Raw genomic sequence first — 14,714 nt, 5'->3', positions numbered from 1 at the left:
CACCAAACAGTGTTTGCAATGTCCAAGCAATCTGTTATTTGATATTATAAATATCAAATATGGCTAAAAAGACAGAGTCTGGGACAGATACAAAGATGGGAAGGGGAATGCTTGTTTCTGTGGAATCCCCCTACCCCCACCAGGCAGTGTGAAGTATTGTCTTCCATTCTGTGAGTGCATAGGCTGCATGTCTTACTGGGTATCAGTATAAATTGCCTGACTAGACCTGCAGTTTTCAGGTAAATGTGACTGTCAGTAAAGAGGTTTATTCACCATTGCTTTCAAATCCAGTATTTATAAGCACATTTGGTTCTCTGTGCAAGGAGGGTGCTCTCAGCAAACAGCAGTGGCAAGCTCAACTGGAGAGAGCAAACCTCCAAAGATTCCCGTTAATGGCTTATTTGGTTTTCAAAGCCTTATATTAATAACAATTGGCAATAAAGCTCGTTAAAATTCCTTTTGTTCTTGAGCCATTGTGTTGCTTTTGAAACCTGTTTGCCTTTCTGAAAGGAAGGGAGATGAGATTGCCCTCTTCTGGACTTTCAGGATTTTTCAAATTTTACAGTTGGCTTGGAAATCCTCAATTTTTTTTTCTCTTAGACGAATAGCAGATTTTTAAAGACTTCTACTTAAGATCTAAGAAAATTATCGACAGAGAAATTACAAATGGGTAAAATTTACCACTATGCAGTACAATTAACAAACATGGCTGAATTTTCATTACACCTAATTAGGAACACTGATCAGGCACACGTGAATATATAATCATCGGTGTGGAAAGCAAAATTGTAATAATAAGCACTAATTGAGACATGCATAATAATTTCCATAAAATATACATCACATACAAAATGTCCTTTTCATGTTGAATCTTTCATTCATTTGAGGCTTTTTAAATCTTCAGTTGATTTTCCAAGAGGAGGCAAAGGTTTTCATTGTCCCATTCCTTGAAGGAGTCTGCTCACTCAACCATGGGGAGCACGCTCCTGGCTCCAGCTTCCATTTTTGTGCTGCAACAGACTATGAACTTCTATTACACTGGAAATGAAGAATTACTGAGGATTTATGCCCTAAACAGTGTGTGTTCAGCATACACAAAGGCTAGGGGTGTTTTTGATCCTTCAGAAGACAGCTTAAGCAGAAAAGGCATGTTATGCAGTTTGCTGTCTCTGACTCGCTACTCAGCTTCTAAAAGTGGTGGAATTGAGTCCTCAGTAGATGGTGGGTGTGATGCAGGTTGGTAAGCAGAGTTTTCAGTTCCATTTTCTCTGTGAGGAATTAGAGGCACCCCGTTTTCTGCCTCAAAATGAATGATATTCAACTCCCCAGAATGGTAAGAAGCTCCTGGCATGCCCACTGTCCCAGCATCGTCTCTGTGTGCACTGACATCTGGTTGGTTTTCTCCAGGGTCTCTACAATGGGACTCGTGGTTGAGAGTGTGAGGATCTGCCTCACTCTGCAGCATGATGGTTTTGACTTTACTCAAGTCTTTAATGGAAACTATCTCCTTGTCAGGCCCGGGATAGCACACTACAAGTTTCTCCTTCCACTCGCCTTCCCATGGCTGCTGTCTTTCATCTGTGGTAGCCAGCTGTGTCTCCCAACTCACTACACTAGAATTTGCCTTTCTCTCATCAAGTGCTTGTTTCTGTTCTTGGCCCACTGCCTGCGTCCCTGGTGCTTTCTCGTGATTGTCTCTGAGGGTTGCACTGTTGGTACCAGTTCCACCTCTGCTGCTGTTGTGTAACTGGCCAAGGGCCTGGCTTCTATTGGGAGGTGAGCAGATCTCCTTGAGAAGTTCCGTTCCTTTTGGGTGTGGAATAGAATGTGGCATCACAAATGGCAGGTTATTGTGGGGTTGTGTCCAGGCAGTAGGAGAGGAGTCACAATCCTCTACGCATGGAGGAATCTTGTTTCCTCCATCAGTTCCTTCCCCATCCATAATATAACTTTCCACACTTTCATGTAATATTTCGGATTTACTCACTAATGGTTTTTCTTCACTTCCAAGCTGTTCATGGCTTAATTTTTGCTCTTCCTGCTGTAAAGTTTGATTATTACCTAAACTGTGACCCCTGCTGAAGGTGTTGACTACCTGGTCACTGAGGGACAAAGTAAATTGGTTTAGCTCATTGGCCTTAAATTTGTCCTGGTCTGTGTATTGAGTCGGCACCATGATCACATGGTCAGTAGCTCCCTTAGAGTGTTGAGATGATAAAACTCTATTCTCTCCATTTCCCAGATGGGCTGGGGAGGGACCCACAGCTTCTCTTTGTAGCTGGGTGGCGTTTTCTATTTGTGCAGGTGAGAAGAGGGGGAGTGAGCACTGTTGCTCGGGAACCCTGGTTATAGGTTGAAGCACTGTTGGTGAGCCTCCATTAGGAATGTGGCCCGCTGGGCAGCAGCCACTCTGCACAGAGCCCAGATTGCCTACAGACAAGCTGTCAGCTCTGTGGAGGCCATTCCTTTCCTGGAAAGGGGTCTGCTGTGGGGCACTTTCCAGTGGCATCTTTGAACAAGTGAGTTTAGCATGACTGCTCCTATCTGGCAGCTGAGAACTGACAAAAGACAAGGGTGCTGCTCTGAATTTTCTCTCAGAAGTTCTAGCTAGCTTCTTGGGAGGTAATCCTGTTTGTTTATGTATTTTGGGGAGTTCTTGTGGGGACTCTTCCGGGTGGACCCTAGCTTTTCCAAAGGGGTGCAGATCTAACTTTATCCTTAAGTTCCTTCCCTTTACTTTCTCACTTGGATGGGATTGCTTGAGTCTCTTCTTTTTCAAAAGCTGTTGCTCTGGAAACCATTCTCTTGATTCCTTGACCTCCTCCAGGCTGGCACAGTTTTTGAGATCCAAAGAAGTCTGGTGGTGATTTTCACTCTCTAGCTGTCTCCCGGAAGCTGGTGTTTTTGCTGACATTGCCAACCTGTTTCCCCCAACTAAATCAGGATCATGGACTTTAACCCTCTTTTTAGAATATGCCTTCTTGATTTTTGCTGACAACTTCGATTTGTCTTTGTTCTCCCGACTCCTGAGGAATTTTTTTATTGCTCTGTTAATTTGGATTTGCTCTTTCTCAGATTTCGCATGTTCTCTGTGATCTGGCTTCTTCTCTTTCATATAATCCTGAAATTCATGCCAGGACACATATTTGCAGGTAAAGGAAGTGTTGGGATGAAAATCCATAGGCTTGTTCTGCTTTAAGAGGCCACAATAATCATCATATCCCACTCTATGTGTGTGGGAGATCCTGCCCACAGCACATTCCTCTGGCTCCCATGGCTTAGAGGATGGGCTGGTGATGAAAAATCTCTGTCCAGGTGGCTGTGAAGCATTGTTTCCTTTTCCCATTGGAGGCTGCCATGATTTGTCTGTTAAATGCTTCCCAAGACTCTCTCTTGCCAAAGATGAGGATGTCGCATATCTGCTTCTAAATGTGTCGCTGCTGCTCATATCTGCTGAACAATAAATGCAGGAATTTACCACTGGGCATAGTTGTAGTATCCCAATCAACCAGAAGCCTCAAACCTTATGAAAATTGTGATATGATTCTTTAATTATTATAATTCCTGAGTACTTCCTAATTTTCTGCCAACACAAAAGAGGACCCTTGGCTATTTGATGTGTTAGCAATGGTGTTCTTTGTAGCCACCTGTCAGTCAACTAACACTGACTTAGACACTGTGGTATTAGGAAATAAATGACATTCATATTAACTCATATTTAGATTTAGTCATGGTTACCTTAAAGATGAATGACATCTGAATCCCTTTCAAGTGGCATAGTAAGTTTCTTTCTTATTCATTTTCCATTTTAGAATACAAATTTGGAAAATCTATATAAAATATGAAGCAATGTTCAGGCCTCAGAGTAACAAAGCACAAAAATAAAAATTTGTTGCCTTACTATAGGCAGAAAGCCATATCTTATTTTATTTCCAGCAACTTAATGCAATATCCACTAAAGATTTATTAATAAGTAGGTGATTTGGTACATTGCCTGGGAGCAGTATCTGTCTGTGACTTTTAAATGATATAGGTAAATATACTATTAATAATACACATTCAATCATATCAATGAAAACCTAATATTAGTTGTGTTCATAAGAAGTACTAGTTATGGGCTGGAGAGATGGCTCAGAGGTTAAGAGCAGTGGCTGTTCATCCAGAGGTCCTGAGTTCAATTCCCAGCAACCACATGGTGTCTCACAACCACCTATAATGAGCTCTGGTGCCCTCTTCTGGCGTACAGGTATACGTGTAGGCTGAACATAATTAATAAATAAATTTAAAAAAAAAAGAAGAAGTACTAGTTAATGTGCTAAATATTATACATTTATTATCTCATTTGATAGTAACAAGAGCCATGGTCTACTGCAGAAGAACAGGGCAAGAGGTGCACTTAGATGTTTGATGTTTTTCCCAGTTACACATCAGGACTTGGACCAGTCTATCTGACTCTTATCCACAATGAATAGAATTATGCCTCACAAGCCTGCTTCCACTTACTTCATGGAATTGTTTTATTTAGAGAAAAAAATGAAAAAAAGCTTCCATTTATTAGGGCAAAGGAAGAGGTGAAATAAGCCCTGGGCTAGAATGTCACCATACCTACCCTAAGGCTTACCTTGTGGGTGACCATGAGAAATACGCTGGTGTGAGAAGGCTGGATTAAATGGGAACTGTATATGAGTGTAAAGATTGTACAGGGAAAGAGTAGATGGTCTTTATAAGATTCTCAGAGAGTTCTAGAAACTGAAGGTAAGAACTAGATGGTTTCTAGCACCTTTTCCACCCCCCAGGGGTCTGTTCTTAAGTCCCATGCTAAAGGCATAAACCCAGACTTTTCTACAGGACCAAGTATGACCTTGACTGTTCCCTTGAATTCTTCCCTCCCACCCCAGGATGCTGCAGAACTGCAGGCGTCTCCTCAAGGTCACCGTTGATGTGACAGACCAGTGTTCCCATAGGAGCCAGGAGCCAGTGCTACAGAGGGTTACCCAGCCACATCCCCATGTGTGTAGAACTTCCCCACAGACAGACAAAGCGAGGCTTTGGAAACTGCCAAGAGCTAAAGGAAATGAAAAGGCTAAGTCCTCACTTCTTATAAAGTAAAACCAATCTTTTCTGATTTCTATGGCAGCTGTTTTTTTCTTGGCCATCTTTGTCTGGAATCAAACCATCAGCCCCAAGGAACCAGCAAGAAACGCAGTCAGATAAACTCACGTCCTGCTTTATGCCACATAGGAAATAAAATATAGTTTCATTCTTATCCCGTGGTGCCCAAATCCAGCCTTAGGGCCAGATCCCCACAGTAAGTGCTTCCCATGGCTCCTCTGTCATTCATTTTCCAATAGAAAACCTTGCTTCTTCCAAACCAGTTGAAATAAGTGGCAGAGCCCCTTCCTGAGCAGCCGTGTAAGTTTGCACTGCAGGGCTCAGAAGCATTGCCCCGGACTCAGGAAGGAAGGAAAGATGCTTGATTCATTGCCTCCACGTAAGCACTGGCATTGCCCTTGGACAGCAGGTGGGTGTCACGGCCAGGTTCACTGGGCTCCCAATGTGGGACAATGAATTAAGCCCTGACTTTCCCAGAACTGAGAAGTTATCATCCTTGACAGCTCAGCAAGCGAAGTGTGTTTCTTGACACCATTCCTGAAATGAATCACTGGCATTAAGAGGTCGTTCTTCTCAAGTGCTGTGCTCTGGGAAGGCTGTTTACTGCAGATCGACGTCAGGGCTCAGGGGACGTTGGGATGAAAGCTGGTACACACCCTCCCGTAAATCTTAGCAATACTGTTGAAGAGGCTTCTCCTCTTTCCTTTTTTAACTATCCTTAGGTATTGGGCCTCAAAATTTATTCTTTAGGCAGGGGAGGAATGCTCAGTTCAAGGATGAGGAGGCAGCATCAACAACTCACCCAGATGCACATACTGAAAGATTCACACTCACTACATACACAGGAACCACACTCCCCCTTATAGAGACACATCGGCTAACACAGGAACATGCATACACAAACAGGTACTCAGACATGTACATGTGCATGTTTACACACACACACACACACACACACACACACACACACACACACACACACACTCCCAGTACCTTTTATCTTCAGAAAAGGAAGAAAAGACTACAGTGAATTTTATAGCATGTCTCTGCTGGAGAAATTGAAAAAAGGTTCCTTCTTCTGAAAAACTAAGCACAGTGGGATTTTCTAACAGACAAGCTCACCTATTTTTCTCGCTCCGTGTTGCAGCAGGATTTGAGCCTGGACTTCTCCGTGTTTTGAGTTGCTTAGCTTTTCATCTGTCTTCAGACATCTTGTAACTGAGCTTGCATCATGAAGAGCTTTCTTGTTCCCAGAAGACCCCAAGCATCTTGCCGGTAGCAGTGCCTCGCCCGGGCGAGAGCAAGCCCTGTCTGGGCCATGGTCTCTCCCCTTCAGGTTTTTGAATGATGTGTCCAGGGCCATGGACGTGGAGGCCAGCATTGCTTGATGCCTCTTCTCCTGTCTAAGTGGTATTTCCTTTCTGAGGCCCACATTGGACATGACCTCTGTCTCATTTTCCCGAGTTAAGTGGCAGTTACAGCATCCCACAGCACGGCCATTTCTTTCTTCATGAGCACACGGGGATTCATTTAGGGTTCTGCAACAAAGGTTTTTGGATGTGTGTTCATTTGCTCTGCCTTGTTGGAGTTTCCAGTTAAATATGACTAACCCTGCACATGTGAGACCAACGACTCCTGTGACAAACAGAAAGACCATTAGAAGAGCATCATGGGAGAAATGTGACTCTCACACATGTGAAGGCATAGGAGGCATCCATCGCCACAGAAAAACCATCAAGCCAGACAGAGTCTGTGTTAATTGACTTCATTCTACTTTGCAGTTTGTATATAAAGAATTATAGGGTCAGAGAGATGGTTCCCTCAGTAAGGGTGCTTTTTGCACAAACATTGGGACCTGCGTTCAATCCCCAACACTCAGGAGAAAATCTGAGTGTGGTCACATGTACACTGCAACACCAGAGCTATGTGAGGCAGAGATGCACAGATCACTGTGGCTTGCTGGCTGCCAGGCTAGCTCTAGGCTCAGGGAGAAACCCTGCAGCCTCCATGTGCACACAGCTGTGCACACATGACAGACCTGCACCACAACACACACATACACAAGACATTATTTATAACAATTATAAGAACACCTGGAGCTTTTTCAGAAACTGCACTTCATTCAACATAAAAGGATTATTTTTAGTTTATGAAAAAGACATTTTAATTCTCGGTTTACTTTCTTGTATGGTCATAAATAATAAAAGAAGATAAAAGCTGCTAGACACCCTGAAAGTCTCAGAACCCTAATCCTCAATGACAAGTTGACCCCGCATGCCTCTGGCTCATTTCACCCAGTCCTGTCGACTCATCACAACTGGCATCCAGCCAGCAGATAGATCAAGCTCCTCATTTACCTGAGTTTCTCTCTATCCTCCTCCTCCTCCAAGCTTGATACTTCCAACATTCACTTGTCTTAAGGACACTTCAGCCTTTGCTGTGTTCACTGTGACTCTAGTGGCATCGTCTCTCTCTGCTTATTTGATTTAATTGTCCTTTAAAATCTAAATCAGTGCCTCCCAAGTCCTCAGTGTTGTTCTGGTTTTTGTTTGGTTGCTTCATTTTTTGTTTTGTTTTCCCTCACCTTTTAAAAGGATTCTGCATTTCCTGTGAGCCACAAGGGATGATTTCTAGTTTCAGAGGCCTGGTATTGTCATTTTGTGTGTTAGGTAGACATAGATTGACCTCTGAGCAAAAGCGAAAGGGGCCCAAGTTTGCAACACTGAATGAAGTCCTTCTGACGTCTACCTCACTTTTGCCACCTCGACAAATGGCATTCCCAGCCACCTAGATATGTGAATCCATCTCTGAGTCATGCTCCATCCCCAACTGCCAACCATGCATGCCTCCTTTGTTCCTTACATTCTGACACTGTTCCACATGGTGGGTTATGGTTTCCATGCTGCCTGCATTTGGCCTGCTCTGCATTTGTGCTCCTCTGCCAGAATGAAGGATTGTGCAGAAACAGGAAATTTGCAGTCTTTCTCACCACCCTACCCCAAAGCCCAAAACTCAGGCACAAGGATGGTACTGCAGGAACATTTGTTGACTATGACAGAAAGAATTCTTCTCAGCATTCTGAGAACAGAATCACTTCACTGTCTAATCTGATGTGAGGAATCTAATCTGTGGTAAGGAAGACCTGGTACTGGTCAGGCTGGCAGAGAGGTCTGCTCTTGCTGTGTGACTTTGGCCAAGCCAGTCCCTCACTCTGAAATGAAAGCTGTGGTTGAGACTAAGCAGTTGGCTGCACGTGCCTCATTATCTTCACAATGACACTATTAATGAGCACATACTTTTGAACTTGAAAGAATAGGGGTGTGTGTGTGTGTGTGTGTGTGTGTGTGTGTGTGTGTGTGTGTGTGTGGCAACAAGTTAAAAAGAATAAAAATTTCTGGCAAAAATCCTCCAACTGGACTCGGAGCCTGGCTCTGTGGATAAAGCCCCTGCCTTGCAGGTGTGAGGACTGGAGGTCAGATACCCCCAGAACCCATGGAAAAGTCAGTCAGATGCCAATAATACATTATTAGTGGCAGTCAGAGACAGGGGACTCCCAAATTCTGTTTGGACACCTTTCTTGAGAATTTTAGGGCTTCTGAGCCAGAATTGACCCATATATTTTAAGCTTCCTGTTATTTTAAAAAGATTTTGGAATCTTTTAGAACCTATGCCCATCTATATAGATAAAGAGCTGTTCCCTTACAAAACACATCTCTAAGTGTCTCGTTCTAAAAATAGTTGTAAAAGATATTGTGTTGTGATATCGCCCAAACAGTGCCCTACAGAGCTGGTGTGTTGAAACTCGTTATAGGCAGAAGACTGGCAAATGTTCATGGGATCCCTTCCTCTTTAAGGTTGAGAACACTCGTTGGGAAGTGGGAAGCTGAACAGGAGCTGCCGTGAACACGCCTGCTTCATGCTGTGTGGCCTGTTACTTGGCTGTTCAGCTGCCTGGGTTTCTCTGGAGTACATGTCAATTATCCACTGGGTACCAGGGCACATCAGAAAATTTGCTGCTACTGGGATGCTTTTGTCATTTGTAGTAAATTTCTTTGAATTTTAAATGACTGATGTTGTTACACAGACGTCAAAGGAGCTGGATTTTCTGGGAAGTTTGGATTCCCTTTTGAGGGAGTTCGATGGCTCCTGGGTGGTCACCGTATCGGCCAGTTTCCATTAGAAGCACAACCAGGAGTCAGCGAGCTGGTGTCCATTCATTCACCTGGAACCTCTTCTCAATAATGGTTACAGCAAAGAATCCACCACGCAGTCTTAGGCACCATTGGTGAGCCTCTGTCCTACAGATAGAGAGCATCATGTGTGTGCAATCGCAAACAAAAGAAGAGACATACACACAGGCACACTCAGAGGGATGCACACACACCCAGTCACAGACATAGACACATACACACAAACAGAGAGAGAGAGAATTAGAAACACACAGACAGACACATAGACACACAGAGAGATGCATGTGCATGTGCCCACATACACAATCAGAAGCACAGACACTCATGCTCCTCATTACCCTGTGCATTGAGATCATTCTAAAACACACAGAGAAATAAATCACTCAGGAAATTTCAATTAATGGCAGTACTGTACATCATTCATCTGGCAAGATATGGTGGCCAATGCATTTTAAAATTCTATTACTCTTAAAAATTGAATATCTACCCCTTTGTTGGCCTGGGACAAGTGTATGAAAGAGATGGAAAAATACAAATCCTCAAAGAATACAAAGCCCTCCAGCAAAAGAGAAAACAGAGGCACATTGTGCACGTCGCTTGCTCTGAGGCGCACAGCTTGTCGAGGGGAGACAGGGTTCAGATCTGCAGTCATCTGCTGAGTGACTCAGTGACTGCAGCCCACAGGCTCTGTATGTGAGGTGCCTGCAGATGTCCTGATGACACCTTCTTGTGGTTCTGGAAAAGCCCACTGGCAAATGTTTAAGTACAACATCTTTAGCCTTTGAAAATTCCATACTCATGGGTAATGCTGAGTTTAAAATTATAAATATTTATTTTTCACACACACAAAGGAGAGAGAGAGAGAGAGAGAGAGAGAGAGAGAGAGAGAGAGGATATTTGGGTGGTGAGTATGCCATGGACATTCGTGTGGCGGTCAGACATCACAGGAGTTGTCTCTCTGCACTGTGTGGGTCCTGCAGACAGGCCATCAGACTTGGAAGCAAGTGTCTTTACAGACCGAGGTATCTCTCCTGTCCCCATTGGTGACTTTTACAGAGAGGGAAGATGCATAGATGTGAGTGAAGGGAAGAGTCTACTGCTCACCAGGTCTTTGAACTTTTTCTTAGGGTCCTAGCCAACACACCAGTACTGTGTGGCGAGTGGTTACTGAAACAGAGAAATTAATCTTGTGTCACGGTCATGATAAAAGGAAGTCTAAGTAACAAGTTAGGTTAGTTATTCCAGAGTATACTAGTTGCACCCGGACGGAGTCCTTCATTCTCAGGCCCCATCTGTCTTGCACTGCTCTTGTTAAACAGGAAGTGCTTGCAGCCTGTACCGGGTCTACTGACCTCTCTTCACCAACCTCTCCCTTCCACAACCTGCCGGAGGCTCTCCCTGTGGAGAAGACTCACACACGCCAAGAACATGCACTAGAGGGGTAAAGAAGGGGCCCTCGTTCCCCTGGTATACCTGCAAAGCCCAGCACAGTCATCAGAGCCACGTCCTGCCCTGGGAGGAGGCCACGCCTGTCCTTTAGAGCCAGAGTGAGGTTGTGACTCTTGGAGTCACAGTTGGTCTCAGACAGCCTCAGCATGCTCTTTGCAGCGGCCTCAGCTGGCGGGGATACCTGACAGTTTAAGTCCTTCGTGTTATAGAGTATGCGAACCGGAGACTTCACGAAATTTCTTAAAAAGCGGGCTAGCGGGTAGAGGTCGCAGGTGCAGCTCCACTGGTTCCCCTCCAAGCTCAGGACGCTCAGCTGCTTCAGCGGGGTGAAGGCGTCCGGCATGTGAGCCAACATGTTTCTAGAAAGGTCCACTTCCTGCAGCTGGGGCAGGGGCCGAAAGGCATCCTTCTCAATGAAGGAAATGAAATTGTTGGATAAGTCCAGATGCCTGAGTCTGTGGAGGTTCGCGCCTCTGAAAGAACTCTGTGTGAGGTTGGTGATCTGATTTCCATCCAGCAGGAGTCGGCGCAGGGCCTTGGTGTTCCGGAACCAGGCTGCTCTCAGGGTGCGCAGGACGTTATGGCTCAGCACCAGAACCTGCAGGCTTCTCAGCTTGCTGAAGGTGTGGTCAGACAGAGAAGAACTGGGGATGCGGTTGTGGCCCAGTGACAAGGTCTGCAGCTTGGTGAGGCCATGCAGGGAACCTTCCTGAATTCCGTAGATAGCATTTCTGCTCAGAGAGAGCAGGGCCAGGTTAACCAGGAGAGTCAGGTTGGCACTCTCTACGGAGGAGAGGTGTCCGTCCATAAGGATTAGGACCCTGGTGGTCTCAGGGGCCGCTGTGGGGAAGAAAACACAAGCTAGAGATAGGTGCGTGCACAGGGGGAAGAGCTAAAAGGAAAAAATTGCAAGTTTGAGGAATGGTGGATTTTACCCGCTCCTGTCTCTGGAATACGCTCATTGAAGGAAAATAAACCCATGTGTTCCTCGGTGTGTGGACTTCACTGTTTGGGGGCTCACCCACACTTTTTAGGCCTCCCTCGGAGGTTGAGCCTGACCTGGGCCAGCACTGCCGTCCCTGTGGACCTCCACCCCAACCTCAGAGCTGCCGGATGCAGCTCCGAAACAGCATTTGTCAACAGTGCATATTTATGCCAGAAAGTCATTTATTTCTTTTACCCTCCCGCAAAAAGGTGTGGGGAGTGGGGAGGAACTCGGTGAACTCAGCTTCTTTTTTCTTTCTTTCTTTCCTTTTTTCTTTTTCTGCTGCAGGCTAACTTGATCAGATGTCAACTTGATCAGATCTAGAGTCTCTCCAGACAGCTGGAGGATCTGTCAGCAGGGTCCTCATTACAGTAGAGGCCATCTTGGCCTCCTGTCTGATATCAGTCCATCCTGTGATGACAGGTGGTACTCAGGGCTTCCAACTGTTAAATCCCTTCCCATAATCACCTCTGAGCCATCACTGCTCTGTCATTAGAAAGCAAAGCATTTTAACTCAATAAAAATGCATTGTAATCAGGAGTTATTGTAACACATCTTTATCATGCTAAAGTTGTTTTGACTGCAGATGACAGTATCATGAGAATGAAGGAGCCCATTGTCCCCAGGAGGTCTGAAGGTGATATTAGAACCACCAGCCACAGAGGAAGCAAATCCCAGTTCCCCTGGGAAATTCAGACTGCATGGTTGAAACAAAGAGATAAAAATGTAAAAGACAAAGGCAGCTCAGAGTGCCTTCTCTTGGAAGAATTGCTTCTCTCTCCGCAGCACACAGAAGCTTAAATCAGGGCACTTTCTAAAGCACGTGCTATTGATTATTTAAATTCTATTAATTCTGGCCAGTTTGGCATTTTGTCTCTCTCACCATCTTGTCTGAGAGGAGCTGGGGGAGTTCTTTGTTTGGTGGGTACCCAGTGCTTTGGGGATTTCAGACTTTCACTGAGAAAGCTCTGATTTCTCTCATCTGCAAGGAGACAGAAACTCTCCAGTCCCTTTCTGACTCTGTGGTCATGAAGTCTAGCCCCACATGGGTGGCATCCTGGCTGCAAGGATACAGGAAAGCGCAACGGTGCAGGGCAGGTGCCAGCTCTGACATCTCACACACACATATCACAAAGCAGAGTGATGGAGAAGCCTGCTTATGGGATGGGAGCACATCCATAGTGTCTGTTTCCAGCACTGACCAGGAGCAGTGCAGATACCCACAACAGGAAACTCCCCTCTTTCAGACAAGATGAGAGGGTCTGCCTCCAAATTCCCAGACAGTCCTGGGATTTTAGAAATGGATGAAATTCCCTCCCTCCACTCTGCCTTCACTTGGTCTCATTTTTGAAAATTTTCCACTGACAGAGCTTATAGCCTGTTTATCCCTTCCATGAATATCAGGATGTAAATCACATTCTCCTCAAATTTGTTAATAAGGTGTCTTATTAAATTGTTGACTTAAGCAAGCAGTATGTAATGAATACAGGCAGCACTTCTTGTTAGCATTTCTACAGCTCATTTACGACTGATAAAAAAGAGAGAGAGAAAGAGAGACCAGACTTTCAAAATGAGATGGGCTTTGATAATAATCGGTTTTGCTGGTACATTGGTTAACCTTACGAATGCTGAACAATTGCTGTTCAGTATTCAGAATCGTTTACATTTCCTTCATTTGATGGTAAGGTTCAAATCTACACAAAGTATGGACAAAAGCAGTATCCATAATCTAAATTCTTCTCTTCGCTTTTAAGTATGTAGCTTTATGAGGTACAAATAACCTTTTATCATAAAAAATCTCAGTTGATCTGGAATGTACTAATGTCTTATTGGTTGCAACCACTAGGGACAGAAAATAAAGTAAATGTACAAGTCCCCTAGTGATGTAAGGCCTGCTCCTTTGGAGGGTGCCTCTTTCTGGATGACCTCAGAGTAGTCAGTACAGCGTAGTACAGGTACAGGCATAGCAAGAAGTCTGTTGGCTACACCATTCACTGCTGTGTAGAGCTATGAGCTTATTACCTACTATGTAGGTTAGCTGTTGACACAGGGTTACATCTTGGGTGCACACCAGACAGGACTCAGGGCAGGCTACTGTCACCCGCAACATGAAGGCAAGGGGTAGGAGCCATCCGCCTGAGAAGAGAGCATAGTGCAAGACCCATCAGAATGTGGTGTCCACAAGAATGTTGGTATCTACCACCTAGATTTCAGCTTTTTGGTGGTGACTGCTTCTGAAAGAGCACCATGGTGTCCTTGCAAAGTAGAAAGCTACAACCATGATTTGAGTTAACAGTGAACTATTAACACATTTGATCATGAATGCAGAGAACTAAACAACGTAGGCTTTTGACAGAACACTTTAGACTTTGCATTACTTTGCCCGGAATATCATCTTATTTCTTATTTCTCTTAATTCTTCATCTTCTTTGAGGTAAAGAAATGGAAATTGAATGTGGTTAACAAGCAGTCAGAGTCACACAGATAGGAGTGACCCCAAGGTTTATAAGCTGGGTCTGATGTTGTCCACAATGCCAAAGTATCTCAGGCTCCTGGCCTTACACACCTGCAGGGGAACCGTCTCGTCCCCTACAGACCTAGATGCCCCATTCAAGGAGCTTGAATGGAGGGAGATCAAAGACCATAGCTCTGTCCAGCATTGAATTCAGTTGAGTTCCTGGCCAGTGGTGGTACCATTCATAAATTACTTCCTTTTTCATACTTTCTGCTTTTCCTGTATTCAATAAAAAACAACAACAAGAAGAACAGAAAATCTACCAACCATACAGAGTTGGATAACGTGCTCTAAGTACAGTAAATGTTCAAGCTTGTCCTGATGCTGCCTTTCCAAGTTTTCCCAGTGAAACACTATCACCCTTCAAATGGGTCACTTAAAAGGAATTTCTTGCTGGAAAAAAAGAAGCAGCAGACTGAAATGAAGGTCTGAAATGTGTAGCAGTTTGAGAACAAAATAAAAT

At 44.5% G+C, this 14,714-nt stretch overlaps 2 protein-coding genes across 10 annotated transcripts in view; one reads left to right on the top strand and one right to left on the bottom strand.

The window, feature by feature from the left end:
• Positions 1 to 14,714, top strand: part of Tnni3k (TNNI3 interacting kinase) — a 263,899-nt gene that overhangs the window by 195,128 nt on the left and 54,057 nt on the right. The gene's annotated exons all lie outside the window — the stretch shown is intronic.
• On the bottom strand, positions 543 to 13,846 carry Lrrc53 (leucine rich repeat containing 53). Its single transcript, XM_042280223.2, has 4 exons — positions 13,759 to 13,846; positions 10,776 to 11,591; positions 6,235 to 6,747; positions 543 to 3,450 (listed from the first exon to the last, which is right to left on the bottom strand). The coding sequence occupies exons 1-4, from the start codon at positions 13,844 to 13,846 to the stop codon at positions 1,178 to 1,180; spliced, it is 3,690 nt and encodes a 1,229-aa protein (XP_042136157.1). The 3' UTR covers positions 543 to 1,177.

The sequence above is a fragment of the Peromyscus maniculatus genome, chromosome 6, assembly GCF_049852395.1.
Source record: "Peromyscus maniculatus bairdii isolate BWxNUB_F1_BW_parent chromosome 6, HU_Pman_BW_mat_3.1, whole genome shotgun sequence".
NCBI classification, from domain to species: Eukaryota; Metazoa; Chordata; class Mammalia; order Rodentia; family Cricetidae; genus Peromyscus; species Peromyscus maniculatus.
Note: the sequence above shows the minus strand (reverse complement) of the source record. Positions and strands in the feature narration are given on the sequence as shown.